The following is a 17,327-nucleotide window of genomic DNA, read 5'->3' as shown; positions in this document are numbered from 1 at the left end:
AACAAATCCCCATAACATCTGGCTTGGAAAATGAGACGGGTCAAATTTTACAAGTTCTTACAACCAACAGGACTAAAAAATCTAGAATTTTAAAAATCAGTAGCTGTGCTGGAGCGACAGAGATCGGTGCGGGAGTTCTCCAGGAACAAAGTTGCTGGCAGGTACCATTTCCTGCCCTTCCCCCCAGCCTAGATATCCTGACACCTCCTGGAACTAACTTGCTAACAGCAACTCCCCTTATTCGGGTGTGTACAGTCCCCCTCCAGCCAGACCTCAGCTCTAGGTCCCCTCCCACAGTACACCTGCACAGACCATGGTAGCACAGTGCTCCCATCCATGTGCATGCTGCGGATCCACCCTGTCTAATACGCTCGTGACCAGACCCCATCGAAGCAGCACCACAAACCTGGCAGTGTGCGAGCAGCCCAGACAGGGGCCACACCACTCCACAGTGAGTCCTGCCCTTGGGAAAGGGGAGGATAACATACACACCAGTCTGACCGTAGCCCTAGCGGTGGGCTGGGGGCAGACATCGGGTCTGACTGCGGCCTCGCCCACCAATAAAAGTTTCTCCGGACCACACAGGGGAAGTGTCCTGCAGTTTGGAGCTACTGCATCTCTAGTAAACTCCTGGTCTGATCCGCCACGCCCCAGACCGACTGACTAACCGCACAGGGACCGGACCCTGCCCACAACAGGCAGAGCCACTGCAGACGACCGGATGGAAGGTGAACACAGTTCGGCCACAGTAGGACACCCCTGTAGCAACGCACAGAGGGGACACCCTTGAAGCACCATTTTCCGGTGAACAGGGGACACTGCACCATGGGCACTACAGGACCTCGTCTTCCTAAGGCCACTGCTTTAAGTGCCGGAGACACAACTGACTTTGCTAACAGAGACACAGACACAGCAGTAGACAAAATGAGGAGACGGAGGAATAGGTTCCAAATGAAAGAACAGAACAAAATCACATCAAGAGAGCTACATGAAAGAAAGATAAGTAATGTGCCTGACAGAATTTAAAGTAACCATCATAAATGACTGGACTTGAGAAGACAGTGGGGCATCTCAGTGAGACACTCAACAAAGATGGAAATCAGAGACGAAAAAGACAACTGAAGTTAAAAATACACGAGAGGGAATACATAGTAGACTAGAGGAAGCAGAAGAATGGATCAGCTACCTAGAGAACAGAGTAATGGAGAGCAATCAAGCTGAACAGAAAAGAGAAAAAAGAATAATAAAAACTGAGAACAGGTTAAGGGAACTCAGAAACACCAGGAAGCACGGTAACATTCACATTATAGGGATCCCAGAAAGGGAAGGGAGAGAAGGGGGGCAGAAAATTTATTTGAAGACATAATAGCTGAAAATTTCCGAAATTTGGGGAAGGAAACAGAAATTCAGATCCAGGAGGCACAGAAAACCCTTAACAAACCAACCCAAAGAGGTCAACACCAAGACACATAGTAATTAAAAAGGCAAAAAGTAGTGATCAAGAGAGAATTTTAAAAGCAGCAAGAGAGAGCACATGGGTGGCTCAGTCAATTAAGTGTCCAACTTCAGCTCAGGTCATGATCTTGCCATTTGTGAGTTCAAGCACTACAATGGGCTTTGGGCTGTCAGCACAGAACTCGCTTCAGATCCTCTATCTCCTTCTCTCTCTGCCCCTCGCCTATATTCTCTCTGTCACTCTCTCAGAAATAAGTAAACATTTATAAAAGCAGCAAGAGAAAAGAAAACAGTAACATACAAGGGAAACCCCAAAAGGCTATTAGCTGATTTTTCAGCAGAAACTTTGCAGGCCAGAAGGGAGGGGCATGATATAATCAAAGTGCTTAAAGGAAAACACCTGTAGCCAAGAATACTCTATCCAGCAAGGTTATCATTCAGAACAGAAGGAGAGATGAAGAGCTTCCTACACACAAAAAAAGTTAAAGGAGTTCATGACCACTAAACCAGCCCTACAAGAAATGATAAAGGGGACTCTGAGTGGAAAGGAAAGACCATAAACAGGAGTAAGAAAAGCAGGAATCACAAAAGCAGTGAAAATAAGTATATATGTAAAAATCTGTCAAGGGATTCACAAAATAAAAGTAAAGTATGTAAAGTATGACACCATATACATAAAATGTGGAGAGGAGTAAAAATTTAGTACTTTTACAATGGGCTCAGACTTAAGCGACCATCAACTTAGTATAGATTTCTATATGCATAAGATGTTATATACACACCCAATGGGAACCACAAATCCCAAACCAGTAATAGATACGCAAAAAATAAAGAGAGAAGAATCTAAGTATATCACTAAACAAAGTCAGCAAACCATGAGAGAAAACAGCAAGAGAAGAAAGGAACAGAGAAGAACCACAAAAACAACCACAAAATGAGTAACAGAATGGCAATAAGTACATACCTGTCAATAATTACTCTGAATGGAAACAGACTAAACGCCCCAATTAAAAGACACAGGGTGACAGAATGGATAAAAAAGCAAGACCCATCTTGCCTGCAAAAGACTCATTTCAGACCTAAAGACACCTACAGATTGAAAGTGAAGGGATAGAAAAGCATATATCAAGAAAGTAAGTGAAAAGAAAGTCAGGGTAGCAATACTTATATTGGACAAAGTAGACATTAGATTGAAAACTGTAACAAGAGACAAAGAAAGACACTATGTAATCATAAGGGGAATATTTCAACAAGAAGATAGAATGATTGTAAATATTTATGTACCCAATATGAGAGCACTCAAATACATAAATCAGCTAATAACAAACATTAAGGAAATAATCAACAGTAATACAATGGTAGTAGGGGACTTTACCAATCCACTTACATCAATGGATAGATCATCCAAACAGAAAATCAATAAGGAAACAGTGGCTTTGAATGACACATTAGACCACATGAATCTAACATATATTAAGAACATTCCCTCCCTGAACAGCAGAATACACATTCTTGTCAACTGCACAGGGAACATTCTCCAGAACAGATCACATGTTAGACCACAAAACAAGTCTCAACAAATTAACAAAATCAAGGTCATGCCATGCTTTTCTGACTGCAATGCTACAAAACTAGAAATCAACCACAAGAAAAGATTTGAAAAGAGCACAAATACGTGGAGGTTAAACACATGCTACTAAACAATGAGTGGGTCAATCAAGAAATCAAAGAGGCAATTAAAAAATACATTGAGATAAATGAAAGGAAAACACAATGGTCCAAAACCTTTGGGATGCAGCAAAAGTGGTTCTAAGAGGGAAGTTTATAGCAATACAGGCCTACCTCAATGAAGAAAAAAAATCTCAAATACCTAACCTTACACCTAACGGAGCTACAAAAAGAAGAACAGAACTCAAAATCAGTAGAAGGAAATAATAAGGATTGAGCAGAAATAAACAAAACAGAAACTAAAAAACCACAATAGAATAGATCAATGAAAAGAAGACCTGGTTCTTTGAAAAGATCAACAAAATTGATAGATCTTTAGCCAGATTCATCCCCCCCCCAAAAAAAAGAAGACTCAAATAAAATCAGAAATGAAAAAGAAATAACAAATGACAAGACAGAAATACAGAGGATTATAAGATTATAAGGGAATATTATGAAAAATTATATACCAACAAACTGGACAACCTAGAAGAAATGGATACATTCCTAAAAACATATAACCTCCCAAAACTGAATCAGAAAGAAACATAAACTTTGAACAGACTGATTATCAGCAATGAAATTGAATCAGTAATTAAAAGCCTCCCAAAAAACCAAAAGTCCAGGACCAGAAGCTTCACAGGTAAATTCTACCAAACGTTTTTTAAAAAGTTAATACGTATTCTTCTCAAACTATTCCAAAAAATAGACAAGGAAAGAAAGCTTCCAAATTCATTCTATGAGGCCAGCATTACCCTGACACCAAAACCACAGAAAGACACTAGAAAAAAAAAAAAGAGAAATACTGGCCAAACCTCTGATGAACATAGATGTACAAATCCTCAACAAAATACTAGCAAACCGAACCCAACAATACATTAAAATTCATTCATCATGATCAAGTGGAATTTATTCCCAGGATGTTCTCATTACACAGAATGAGAACAAACATTCCTAAAATTTGTATGGAACCACCAAAGACCCTGAGTAGACAAAGTGATCTTGAAAAAGAACAAAGCTGGAGGCATCACAATCCCAGATTTCATGGTACTGACGTAAAAATAGACACATCGATCCATGAAATACAACAGAAAACCCAGAAATAAACCCATAATTATATGGTCAATTAATCTTTGATAAAGCAAGAAAGAATATCCAGTGGGAAAAAAATGGTCTCTTGAACAAATGGTGCTGGGAAAACTGGATAGCTACATGCAAAAGAATGAAACTGGACCACTTTCTCACACCATACACAAAAATAAATTCAAAATGGATTAAAGACCTAAATGTGAGACATGAAAACATTAAAATCCTAGAGAAGAACACAGACCTCTTTGCCACTGGCCATAGTAACTTCCTTCTGTATATGTCTTTTGAGGCAAGGGAAACAAAAGCAAAAATAAACAAGTGAGACCACATCAAAATACAAAGCTTCTGCACAGTAAAGGAAACAATCAACAAAACTAAAAGGCAACCTACAGAATTGGAGAAGGTATTTCCAAATGACATATTTGATAAAGGGCTAGTATCTGGAATATATAAAGAATTTATATATCCTGATACCAAAAAACCCCCCAAATAATCCAAATAAAAAATGGGCAGAAGACATGAACAGACATTTCTCCAAAGAAGATATACAGATGGCTACCGGACACATGAAAAGGTGCTCAACACCACTCACCATCAGGGAAATGCAAATCAAAACCACCATGAGATATCACCTCACGCCTGTCAGAGTGGCTAAAATCCAAAACACAAGGAACAACAAATGTGGCGAGGATGTGGAGAAAAAGGGATCCTCGGGCACTGTTGGTGGGCATGTAAACAGGCACAGCCATCATGGAAAACAATATGGCGGTTCCTCAAAAAATTAAAAATAGAACTATCATGTGATCCTGTAATTCCGCTACTGGGTATTTAGCCAAAGAATATGAAAACACCAATTCAAAAGGATACACACACCCCAATGTTTATAACAGCGCTATCGCCAATAGCCAAATTACGGAAGCAACCCAAGTGTCCACTGAATGATGAATGGATAAAGAAGATGTGGTGTATATACACAATGGAACATTAGCCATAAAAAGGACTGAAATCTTGCCATATGCAATGACATGGATTACTTGTAGAGGGTAAAAGGCTAAGTGAAGTCAGTCAGTCAGAGAAACACAAATACCATATGATTTTACTCACATGTGTAATTTAAGAAACAACCAATAAACAAAGGGAAAAAAAAAAGAAACAGACACTTAACTCTAGAGAACAAACAGGCAGTTACCAGAGGGTAGGTGGGGGGGGGGGTGGGTGAAATCGGTGAAGGGGATTAAAGTACACCTATCACAATGAGCACCGTAGGATACAGGAGTCCTGAATCACCATATCGTACACCTGAAACTAGTAGTATGCCCCATGTTGACTATACTGGATTTAAGATCAAATTAAAGGGGCGCCTGGGTGGTTCAGTAGATTGAGCATCTGACTCTTGATCTCAGCTCAGGTCATGATCTCGTGGTTTGTGAGTTTGAGTCCCAAGCCGGCCTCTGTGCCGATGGCTCAGAGTCTGCTTGGGATTCTCTCTCTTCCTCCCTCTCTGGCCCTCCGCTGCTCGAGCGCTCTATCTCTCTCCTGAAAATAAACTTTAAAAAATATTTTAAAAATTAAAAAAAATAAAACCATCGAACTATTTTCAATTTCAACTTTGGCTGATTTTGTCAATTTGATAGCAACAGTAGTGCCACTATAAAGAACTGGCACTCATGAAATACTTTCTCTGTGCCAGCTCTCGTGCTGTAAACGCATTATCTTATTTAACACAAAGCCCCTCAAGGTAGGCACCGCCATTATTCCCAATGTGAAGAGAAGGAAACCTAGGCACTGAAAAATTGGTTTTGTCTCAGGCCATTTAGATCGGTCTATCCACTTCTTTGTTTGACTTGATAGTATTTTCATTAACCCTGTAGTTGGCGAGAGCTGGAAATATCGTGGGCAGCTACAGTACAGAAAATCCACGTTGGGGTTCGTTTCCGTCATGCCCTACGTTACATTTCGAAGATACAATCATTCCCCACTTTCGGATTGCCGGTGTTACCTCAAGACTTTTCATTATATGTTCAAGATGCAGATTGCAATTCTGCAGAGTTTCAAGGACCCCTGCAGAAATGGTGATCCGCAAAGCATCCAGCTTGTTCTGTATTTTTGACATGATTTCTCTCCACATGGAGATCACTTGAGAGAAGAGTTTTGCTTCCACAGGGAGTTGCCTTTAGGAAGGGAACGAGAGAGAACGTCATCTGTTTAAAAATGTCGTGACATGTTTTATTTTTGCCGATCATTAACTACAGATATTTTATTATATACAGCGACGCACACGTAGGAAATCTGTGACAAACCAGACATCCATCCGTCATTTAACGGGATTATACTTGGTGCGAGTTCCGAGACAGATAAACACAGTTCTACGTAACGTGAGTAAAAGTGATTTGTGTCCTAGGATGTAGGAAAACAAAGGCTACTGCAATTCTAGAGGAAATGGGATCTTAGAGAGCTGCTTCTCCAAGCAGCTATTTTTGGCACTAGCTTCTCCAAATGTCCCCGAGAGGGCAACATCGCCTGCGGTTGAGACCGGTGGCCCACAGCAGCTAGGTGCTCTCGTGCTTCTGTCCAGAGAAGACTCAGGTCCTCATTTCCGATGCCTCCAACCCCAGGGCAATACCTGTCAAGCTCTTCCACGAGCCCCCCACCACTATCCCATTCCCCATTTGGGGCGATGGGCCTAGAAACTTCTTCAGCTCAGCAAAAATCCTATCAAGGAGGGGCCTTCACCCTCCCCTCTGTCGGGCACCCTCCCGACTGCAACAGGAGGCTCTGGGGGGACCTCACGGGGAGTTTGGAGAGAGGGGAATGGACTGCATCCTTGTCCCTCACACGGTCTCTGTAAGGAATTCTCCCTGCTAATGAACCTCCCTTCCCCTTCCTCTCTTTCACACTCCCCCCAGAATCAGGGCCCACCATCCTTCTGCACTTCTCAAAGGCAGGGCCATGGCAGACGTGTGTTTCCTTTCCTTTAGCACTGGGGTGCAGGAGTCTTCAGCACCCCTTAATTACATGCTCCCTTTTCATGTAAAGGGAGCAAATAGCAAAGCCTGGGAAGAACGACATGGTGACACTCTGAACCAGAAGTCGTATCTCTCCATCGGTTAAGTCTTTAGTAAAGAGAACTACTGAAGTTTGAATTTAAGGCGTTAAGTTGTAACCACAAAGGACACATTCCTCAGGTATGTGGTTTCCCGTGAGAACTACCCAATAACTAGAGCTTGACCCAAGCCCTTTAGAAAGCCGTCCTCCGACAAGAAATATACACGTATTACAAAAATGGATATTGTTCTCTGCAACGCAGTACTCAAACCTACACAGTTTTCTTTCGTGAGCCGCTTGAAGCTCCCTCTGCCCCTAAAATAAACTTCGCAATACTTAACCTGATATCCAAGGTCTCCCTTCATCTGCTCTAACACCTTACAAACACGTGCTCTGTGATGCCTACTTATTTCAGATGTAAATGTCACAGATGTCACAAGTTACGCACACTTAAGACCAGTGACTTTAAAGAGAGACCAAGTAATCTGAATGCCGTGAATAAAAAGAAAAGGGAGAATTTCCCCCAACTGTCTAGGACCTCCATTCTTTCACGTGGTCCAAAGAAACAAACTACCATTCATGTATGTAGACTATTAAAAACATGTGTATTGCTCATATCAACACCACACTAATAGTGCGCCCCCCTTAGTTCTTAGAATAGAACTAAGTAGACACATGGTATTGTGGTTTAGCGATTACAATGACCTGGCATTTCTTACCCAATCCTTAACAGTTTTATATCTAAAATTGAGAAACAGGACTTTTTTAAAGAGCTGATGCTTGCAAACTTTCATGAAAGAAAAAAATAATAATTCAGCACAATTTACTCCTGTGCCCGTGGCAGATTATTTTAGAATGTTCATTGAACAAATGACTTCTCAGGGATTACAGGCAATACCCACCATATGTTTTTTTAACCTCTATATAGCTTTTTTTTTTTTACCTTTGTATTTCCACAGAATGAAAGATTGGTTCCAGATAAAGCCAATTTCTTTGACAATTCATCGATTCCTCAAGAGTAGAAGAGAAGAGAGACAAGTTCTGATCCCACTTTTCCACAAGATCCTGTAAGATAAACACATGCATGGTCACAAAACAAGGTGTATAATATGGCTGCATTTATGTAACCATAAATAGTACATGTTACATTCATGTTACATAAATGCACTCATATTATACACATTGCTTTCTAACTTTTTTGTGTTTTGTTTTTTTGGCTTTTTTACCTAACAGTGTCTTTTAGAGAGGCTTTACATCAGTACTCACAGTTTTGTTTTTTTTTTATTTAAAAAAATTTTTTTTTAACGTTTATTTATTTACTTTGAGAGAAACAGAGAGAGCACGTGAGCAGAGGAGGGGCAGAGAGAGAGGGAGAAAGTGAGAATCCCAAGCAGGCTCTGAGCTGTCAGTGCAGAGCCCGACACGGGGCTCAAACTCACAAACCGTGAGATCATGACCCGAGCCGAAATCAAGAGTCGGAGGCTTAACCGATGGAGCCACCTGGCGCCCCGCATTCTTTTAATTAAATATAATAAGCATTATGGGGCACCTGGGTGGCTCAGTTGGTTAAGCGTCTGACTTCAGCTCGGGTCATGATCTTGCGGTCCGTGAGTTCGAGCCCCGCGTCGGGCTCTGTGCAGACAGCTCAGAGCCTGGAGCCTGTTTCGGATTCTGTGTCTCCCTCTCTCTCTGCCCCTCCCCTGCTCATGCTCTGTCTCTCTCTCTGTCTCAGAAATAAATAAACGTTAAAAAAAAATTAAAAAAAAATATAGTAAGCATTTTGTGGATATCACATCTTTCTCCAGCTAGTATATTTATTAAAGTAAGAGAAAAATGGTTAAAAACCAATTAGTACTAAAACGCTTACAAACCAGGAGACCGGCCCACCCCCTAACGTGGACTCATAAGACGGACCCACGCATAAGTCATTTACTTTTGCTGTGTATCTCCGTGTTTCCTTCTAAATCCATTTTATATCTCAATACCTTTATTAAGGTATAACTGACTTCAGTAAATGGTGCATTTTTAAATCACACAATTTAATGTTTTGACGTGTGTTTTTTTTAAATATCAAAACTTTCATAGACTAGAAACACTGCATTCTTCTGATGGAAAGCATCTGATGAGTTTCACATCTTAAATGTTACTGTGAGCAAACATTACAGTCAGGTTGGCGAGTGAAGCTCCACTGAGTACGATGGCTTCTTGTTTACATTTCAAAGTTCTTTTATAGTTGACTTCTGATTTTTAAAATTTATTTAAAACTAAATTCATTTAATTCATTTACGGTCATTGCAAAACTGAGACACAAAAAGAAAGGAAACAGAATTTAAAAAATTTCAAAATCCTAACACCCAGAGACAGCTCCTGGTATTTCCTCCCATTTTTCTTTAGTTTATTATATTTTTAAAAATTGTAAAAGTAGCACATCGTCTTCATATGATGGAAATAGTACTAAGGTATATTAAGAAAAAGCTTATAATCTTCTCTTTCACACATTGCTGAGGTAACCATTATTAGTAGTTTGCTATGAATCATTTGGTGCTTTCCTCTACACTCAAACAAATATAGACAAAAGGTAGATAACTTTAGATTTTTTTAAAACAAATATTGAATTGTACTATATGCATTATTCTACAATTGCATTTTTGATATTATAGTTACATTTAAATATGTCAATATACGTACCTGTGCGTATATCTAAATCATTCTTTTTTTTTAATTTTCTTTTTTCTTTTTTTAAATTTATATCCAAGTTAGTTAGCATATCGTGCAACGATTTCAGGAGTAGATTCCTTAGTGCCACTCCCCCATTTAGCCCATCGCCCCTCCCCCAACCCCTCCCATAACCCTCAGTTTGTTCTCCATATTTATGAGTCTCTTCTGCTTTGTCCCCCTCCCTGTTTTTATATTATTTTTGTTTCCCTTCCCTTACATTCACCTGTTTTGTCCCTTAAAATCCTCATATAAAGGAAGCCATATGATTTTTGTCTTTCTTTAATTTCGCTTAGCATAATACCCTCCAGTTCCATCCACGTAGTTGCAAATGGCAAGATTTCATTCTTTTTGACTGCCGAGTATTACTCCATTGTGTATATATATACCACATCTTTATCCATTCATCCATCGATGGCCATTTGGGCTCTTTCCACACTTTGGCTATTGTTGACACTGCTGCTATAAACATGGGGGTGCATGTGTCCCTTCGAAACAGCACACCTGTATCCCTTGGATAAATGCTTAGTAGTGCAATTGCTGGGTCGTAGGGTAGTTCTCTTTTTAGTTTCGTGAGGAACCTCCATACTGTTTTCCAGAGTGGCTGCACCAGCTTGCATTCCCACCAATGCAGAAGAGATCCTCTTTCTCCGCATCCTCACCAACATCTGTTGTGGCCTGAGTTGTTCATGTTAGCCATTCTGACAGGTGTGAGGTGGTACCTCATTGTGGTTTTGATTTGTATTTCTCTGATGATGAGTGCTGTTGTGCATTTTTTCATGTGTCGGTTGGCCATCTGGATGTCTTCTTTGGAGAAGTGTCTATTCATGTCTTTTGCCCATTTCTTCACTGGATTATTTGGTTTTGGGGGGTTGAGTTTGGTAAGTACTTTATAGATTTTGGGCACTAACCCTTTATCTGATATGTCATTTGCAAATATCTTCTCCCATTCTGTCAGTTGCCTTTTAGTTTTGCTGGTTGTTTCTTTCGCCGTGCAGAAGATTTTATTTTGACGAGGTCCCAGGAGTTCACTTTTGCTTTTGTCTCCCTTGCCTCCGGAGACATGTTGAGTAAGAAGTTGCAGCGGTGACACGTGTTTCTAACTGTGAAGCAGTCACCTCACGATAAGGAACATACCCCGACCTTGGAAAGGTTTCCTGTGCCCTGCTGTGATTCCTTCCCCTACACCTGCCTATTCCCATCCCTAAACAAGCTCAGATTGACTTTCTGAAACGACACCCTAGTTTATGTTTTCTAGAATTTTATATAAATGAAACCATATGATAGGTATTCTTTCTGGTCTGACTTCTTTCACTCAGCGTAATTATTTTGAGATTTGCTCATGTTGTTGCATAGATCAGTACTGCGTTTCTTTTTCACTGCTGAGTAGTATTCCACGGTATAGATATACGACAACGTGTGTATCATCCACCAAGCGTCCACCCAGGTTGCGTCTGTTTTTCACTAATACAAATAAAGCTGCCATGAATATTCAGGTGTAAGTCTTTGTATGGACACAAAACTTCCTTCCTTTTGGGTAAACACCTAGGAGTGGAATGGCTGCATCACGTGGTGGGTCTACTTTTTAAGTTTTAAAGAAACCTTTCAAGTGATTATAACATTTTACCTGTTACGTGGCAGTGTACGAGAGTTCCCACCAACACTTGGGGTGATCGGTCTTTTTTGTTTGAGTCATTCCATAAGACGTGCAGTGGTGCCTCACTGGGAATCCAACTTTTCCCCAATGAGTAGTGAAGTTAACATCTTTCACATGTTTATTTTCCCTCCAAATATTTTCTTTGGTGAAGAATCCACTTAAATCTTTTGCCCATTTGTTTTTTTTTTTTTTTTGAGAGTTCTTTATATATTCTTGAAAGAAGTCCTTTACCAAACATAGGCCTTGCAAATATTTCATTCCAGTCCTGGCTTATATATATATATTTGCCCTAACAGTGTCTTTTGAGGAGCACAAATTTTTAATTTTGATGAAATCCAGTTGATAGATTTTTCCTTCTATTGATCAGTCTTTGGGTGTCACGCTGAAGAAAAGTGCCTAGCCTGAGGTCACAAAAATTTTCTGTTTTCTTCTCAAGGTTTCAAAAATTTCTTCTGATCTTTTAGGTTTATGATCTGCTTCTGAGTTAAAGTTTACATGTGCTACAAGATACGGCTTGAGGGGATGTTAAAAATTTGTTTTGCATATAACCGTTGGCTTTGTCAGCACCATTGCTAAAAAGACTTCTTTCTGGAAATGTCTTTACACTTTTGTTGAACATCAGGTGCCTGTGTGTGTGTATGCACGCATAATTTTTTTGTAATCTCTATTCTTTTTTTTCGGTTTATTTGATAGTGACACAGAGTGCAAGCAGAGGATGGACAGAGAGAGAGGGAGAGAGACTGAGACAGGCAGAGAGAGAGAGGGAGGAAGAGAATCCCAAGCGGGCTCCGCACTGGCAGTGCAGAGCCTGAGTGGGTCTTGAACCCACAAACCGTGAGATCATGACCTGGGCTGAAATCAAGTGTTGGGTTCTTAACCGACTGAGCCCCACCCCCACCACCCCGGTGCTCCTGTAATCCCTATTCTGTTCCATTTGTCTATCTTTATGCCAATACAAAGAACTGTTCTGATTAGCTTTACAAGAAGTCTTAATATCAGGTAGTGTTGATCGTCTACTTTGTTCTTCTTTTTAAAACTTTAAAGTCACTCATCGTCTTTCCTGTAAAGTCTGATCTGCGGTCAATACCCCCCAGGGTGCATTTCACCTTCTGACCTGCAGTCAATTCCCTCCCTCCCCCCCCCCCCCCGGGGTGTGTATTTCACCTAAGGTATTACAGTTTTTATCTGCACAAGTGTGACTTTGGTCTCCACGTTTGTATCTGGGGTACGTGGTCTTCCACAATCTACTTGTTTCACCGTCCTCGTCTCCAATTCAGACTGCTGCATCGGTTCAGGATCCATTTCCATCAGTAAATGTTTTTCATTATGAATCCTATTTTCTTACTTTTTAAAATGTCTGATAATTTCTGGTTGGATTCGAGACACAGTGATTTTATCATGTGGGTACTGGGTACTTTTCCTGTAAATACTCCCATAAGTATTTTCCTATGAATATTCCTGAGCTTTGTTCCGAGCGCTGTTAAATTGCTTAGAACCGGTTTCACCCTCACGGGTTTTGCTGTCAAGGCGTGTCAGAGCAGCGTTTAACATGAGGCTAACTGCTGTGCCCTTCAAGCGCTCCATCGCCCGCTCACGGAATGCGGCCGGTGGACACGGGCACTGCTCCCAGCCCGGTGTGAGTGGTCCCCTCACCCTGACACGTGGTCATTTCCCGGGCGCCCAGGAGTTTCCTGGAGTTCACGTGCCAGCATCAGTACTTCCACGGGCCCCTGGAGCTGGGCCCCCCGGTCCCGCAGCCTGCAGGCTCCGGCCAGCTTTCAGCAGCACCTCCTCTTTCCAGGCTCTGGCCGGGTCACCCTGCTCCCCCCCACGCAAGGCCTGCAAACTCAGGTGGGGGCCGCCTCGGCCCTTCTCGTTTGTCTCCCCTCTCTGCGGGGTCCTGTCGCTCGATGCCTGATGTCGCACCCTGGAAGCACGGTCCGTCTCTTTTCTTCTGTTCTGCTGTGGGTACTTCAGGCGGAAGGTGAATCTGGTCCCTCACCTGGAAGCGGAAGTCAGTGTGCACGCATGTGCGTGCACGCTGGTGTACATGTATGTGCACGTGCAGGTGTGTGTGCATGTGTGTGTGCGCGTGGGTGTGTGTGCACACAGGCGTGCTGTTGTTCAGCTTGAGTACGCCCCATGTATCATTCACTACGTTCCTTTTACTTTTTATTTATTTATTTTTAATTATTATGTTCATTTATTTTTGAGAGAGAGAGAGAGGCAGAGTGTGAGTAGGGGAAGGGCAGAGAGAGAGGGAGACACAGAACAGAATCCGAAGCAGGGTCCAGGCTCTGAGCTGTCAGCAAAGAGCCCAACACGGGGCTCGAACTCACAAACCGTGAGATCATGACCTGAGCTGAAGTTGGATGCCTAACCAACTGAGCCACCCAGGCACCCCCTTCATTTTACTTTTTAATGAAAGCACCGGGTGCTCTAAATACTCCTTTTCACGGGGCTCTAAGCCAATTGTGACAAGGTTTGATTTAGAATTCTTTCTGCTTTTTCTAATTTTAAAATATTTTAGTACATTTCCTATATATTCTTATGGATGCTTTTAAATTTGTTTTTTGTGATAGTTTTGCTGCTGTTGTTGTCTATTTTTTGTTGTTTCTCTGTTGTTCGTTTTTTATTTTAATGTCTGTGGTTGGAGAATATGGTTTATATGGTTTATCCCTTTTTTGCAATTTATTGAGTTTTTTTTCCCCTCTAAGGTTCAATTAACTGACATCTTCCCTAAATGCTAGTGTGTTTGCAAATAATATGAACTCCATTTGATGGGTACACATTTCTCTCTGTCACACTACCTATAATCAATTATGGTAGCTTTACTATTAAGGACGTTCATATTATTACATGCCTTGTTGAGTTTCCTTAATTCTTTAAGTGATTCTTGGCCACGTTAGCGGATGTGGGGCTGTGCAGAGAGGGACTATCAGGACCACTGAACCTGAGCTGACCCGATGTTTCAATTCCTAACCATGATGCGTTCTAGCAAGCTGCAGGGACACACACAGGTGTGGACACACAGGACTCATCTTAAGAGCAACCGCACAGGAAACAGAAATGAAGCGACTGCATCAGCAAGCAGAGTCTGCAGGCAGAGAATCGGCGGGGGCCCCGCCAGAACCACGGATGTTTCTAGTAGCAGTGGCACTGCTGGTAAGTCCTGGCTTACGGGGTCCTATTTTTGTATAATTTAAACTCATTTTATTTGCCCAAACTGAAGTTTATGACAACTCTTCATGAACAGTTAATGTTTCCCAAAGAAGTTATTTCTAGTATTCAAAATACTAAATAATCTCATTTCTACATGGGTATATACATGATTTACACAACTCAAAAGGTTGTGAAATGCGCAAAACTAAAGTGACAAATAAAACTATAAACAATGACAGTATTTTCCCTTTGCCGTAATATTTACCTTAAAGGGCCCGAGAGAGGAAGACCCTTTAACTGTTGCCAGTGTGACCTGAGACTCTTCCAGCTGAGTGAGTATGTCGTCTATGGACGAAATGATCAGGACGGAGTACGTCTCGGAGTGATGCACAACCAGGTGTAACGGGGTCGTGTTCCACAGATCAATAATCTTAAACAGCGTTTTCTCAAGAATAGCCTCCTTAGTGGCGGAGATTGAGATTTCATTTATTTCGTTTTGGTGCTGAAACATCTGAAATGAAACATTATTCTTTAATATTCAGCGGATGAAGGATTCCTGATGCGCTTACGATGCGGGACTTCCGTGAGCGTGCCCCTCCCGGCCTGACCCTCAGGACAAGGCCCTTCCTAACCATCTCCCATTTCCCACTCTGAGCTCTCAGTGAAGTTTCTAGTCATTGTGTACTTCCTCTAATTGCAGTCCGCGAGAAGGTCAGTGGACACCACCTTCGGTACCCGTGCAGATGGCCCTACCCCCTTCAGCTCTCCCTTCTCTGCACCAACGCCGACGGCCTGACCCCTCTGCGACACACTCTTACTTCTGACAGTAACTCTCGTGATACGACGATCTGAGAGAACGTGATCCGAAAGACCCAGCTTTCCCTGGTTTCCCTTCCCTTCCTTATCTCCATGAGAATAAGTGGCTCGAACATACATTGGTGGATGGAGCATACGCGTAGGCCTTCTTTCCAGTCCCCACAGACAAGATCCTGATACAAGATCTCACAATCACTGCCACAGAGATACTGGGAGAGCTTTGCACTTCCACATCGGAGAATTAACTCACGGGCTAACTGCTCTTATCATTTAAAGGATCTCCCGCTGGTCCCACATGTCATCTCCATGGGGTTGAAGAGTGATGCCCGAACCTGTGTTTTCGTAAAACACGACCAGTGTTCATTACCTACCAGAGACGGCATCACGGTGATGAAATCAGCTGAATGCTTATGGCCTAAACAGACAGTTTGAGAAGGACGCGTGCCTCTGGATGCAGATTATTCAGCCAAAGGCAGATAGGCAACCATAGGACCATCAAGCTTCTGTGCTGAACAAAGAACCTTGTGCGTCACACTGATATTCTGAAATTGCTAATAATCCACTCCAAACACTGAGAACGTGTAGGGCAAAATCTCAACAAAGTGTACGTATAGCCCTTTCATTGCCTTATGGTCTGAGTCTGGGACCTGACTGACCAATGGTCGGATCTCCCAAGTAACTTGGTAATATCTAGGAGGCTTCAGATGAGTCTTAGGCCTATCGTTGATTATCTGCCTCTGTGATAAAGCACACGGTTTCTAAAGTGAAAAAGATCAACCACGAAGTGACTGTGTTCGTTTTATGGAAACTATCGAGCTCTTCCTCTGAATTTACGTTGTGACACGTCACAGGCTTTTCAGAGACTACATAACATGTTGGACAGAAACTGCTGTCATATAACGTCATCATTTATCCACCTGGTAGGACCACAAGTGGGCTCCTGTCACGGGCTGTCCTGAGCAGTCTTGCAGCATGACCGCCGTCCATCTCTGGGTCAACCATGTGATACGCATCCTGTAGGAAATGAAGGCTGGGTCCCTAGGCCCAATCCTGTCCATCTAGGTACCCATGCTCTACTACGTAAGTTGGTGAACAGAAACAGGATGATCCAAATCTTCCAGGAACTCTTGGAGTTCAGTTAAGATGAGCAGCTGATGGCCTCCTCTCCCCTCTGACCACTGCAATGATCAACCTCGGGAAGAGAGGATTCCTCTGACTCCCGCCGACAACGTTGCAGAGGCTGAAGACCTTGTTCACTTTTGTTCAGATGTTGCATTAACTGTCTTAATTTGGATCCTTTGAAAACTGCATGAGAATCCCTTTTTAAACTATCTATTCACATTAGAAATACAGGGATAGCACGCTGGAACCCTTTCCGGTTCTGGAGCCACCAGCCCACCAGCTGATCCCCTCGAGGCCCGTCTGCCCTCACTTTTAGTGCTTGCTGCTAGACTGCCAAATGTCACCCTTTACGTGACTTGCCCAGGGATGATGACTCCCATAGCCCAAGACTTTGTAAAGGAAAATGTCATTGCAGTCGTGCTATGTTTCTGGAATGCTGTTTTGGATACACTTAGCCGATGACGTTGACATATATGTTCTCAAATTATCTAGACATTTTGCCGAATTCACCGCTGGCACACAGATCAGTTAGGAGGCCTGATGATGACCCAGGACAGGG

The 17,327-nt window shown here is 42.1% G+C and overlaps 1 protein-coding gene across 5 annotated transcripts in view; it reads right to left on the bottom strand.

Moving 5' to 3' along the window:
* Window positions 1-17,327, bottom strand: part of DNAH14 (dynein axonemal heavy chain 14) — a 407,059-nt gene that overhangs the window by 204,775 nt on the left and 184,957 nt on the right. For all 5 annotated transcript variants that reach the window (XM_042925989.1, XM_042925990.1, XM_042925991.1 and 2 more), the window contains 3 exons: window positions 15,096-15,341; window positions 8,240-8,361; window positions 6,251-6,422 (listed from right to left, as the gene is read on the bottom strand). In XM_042925989.1, coding sequence (XP_042781923.1) covers window positions 6,251-6,422; window positions 8,240-8,361; window positions 15,096-15,341 — 540 coding nt within the window. The remainder of the gene's footprint in view (window positions 1-6,250; window positions 6,423-8,239; window positions 8,362-15,095; window positions 15,342-17,327) is intronic.

The sequence above is a fragment of the Panthera leo genome, chromosome F3 (genome assembly GCF_018350215.1).
Source record: "Panthera leo isolate Ple1 chromosome F3, P.leo_Ple1_pat1.1, whole genome shotgun sequence".
Lineage (NCBI taxonomy): Eukaryota > Metazoa > Chordata > Mammalia > Carnivora > Felidae > Panthera > Panthera leo.
This window is presented reverse-complemented; position numbering and strand designations above follow the sequence as displayed.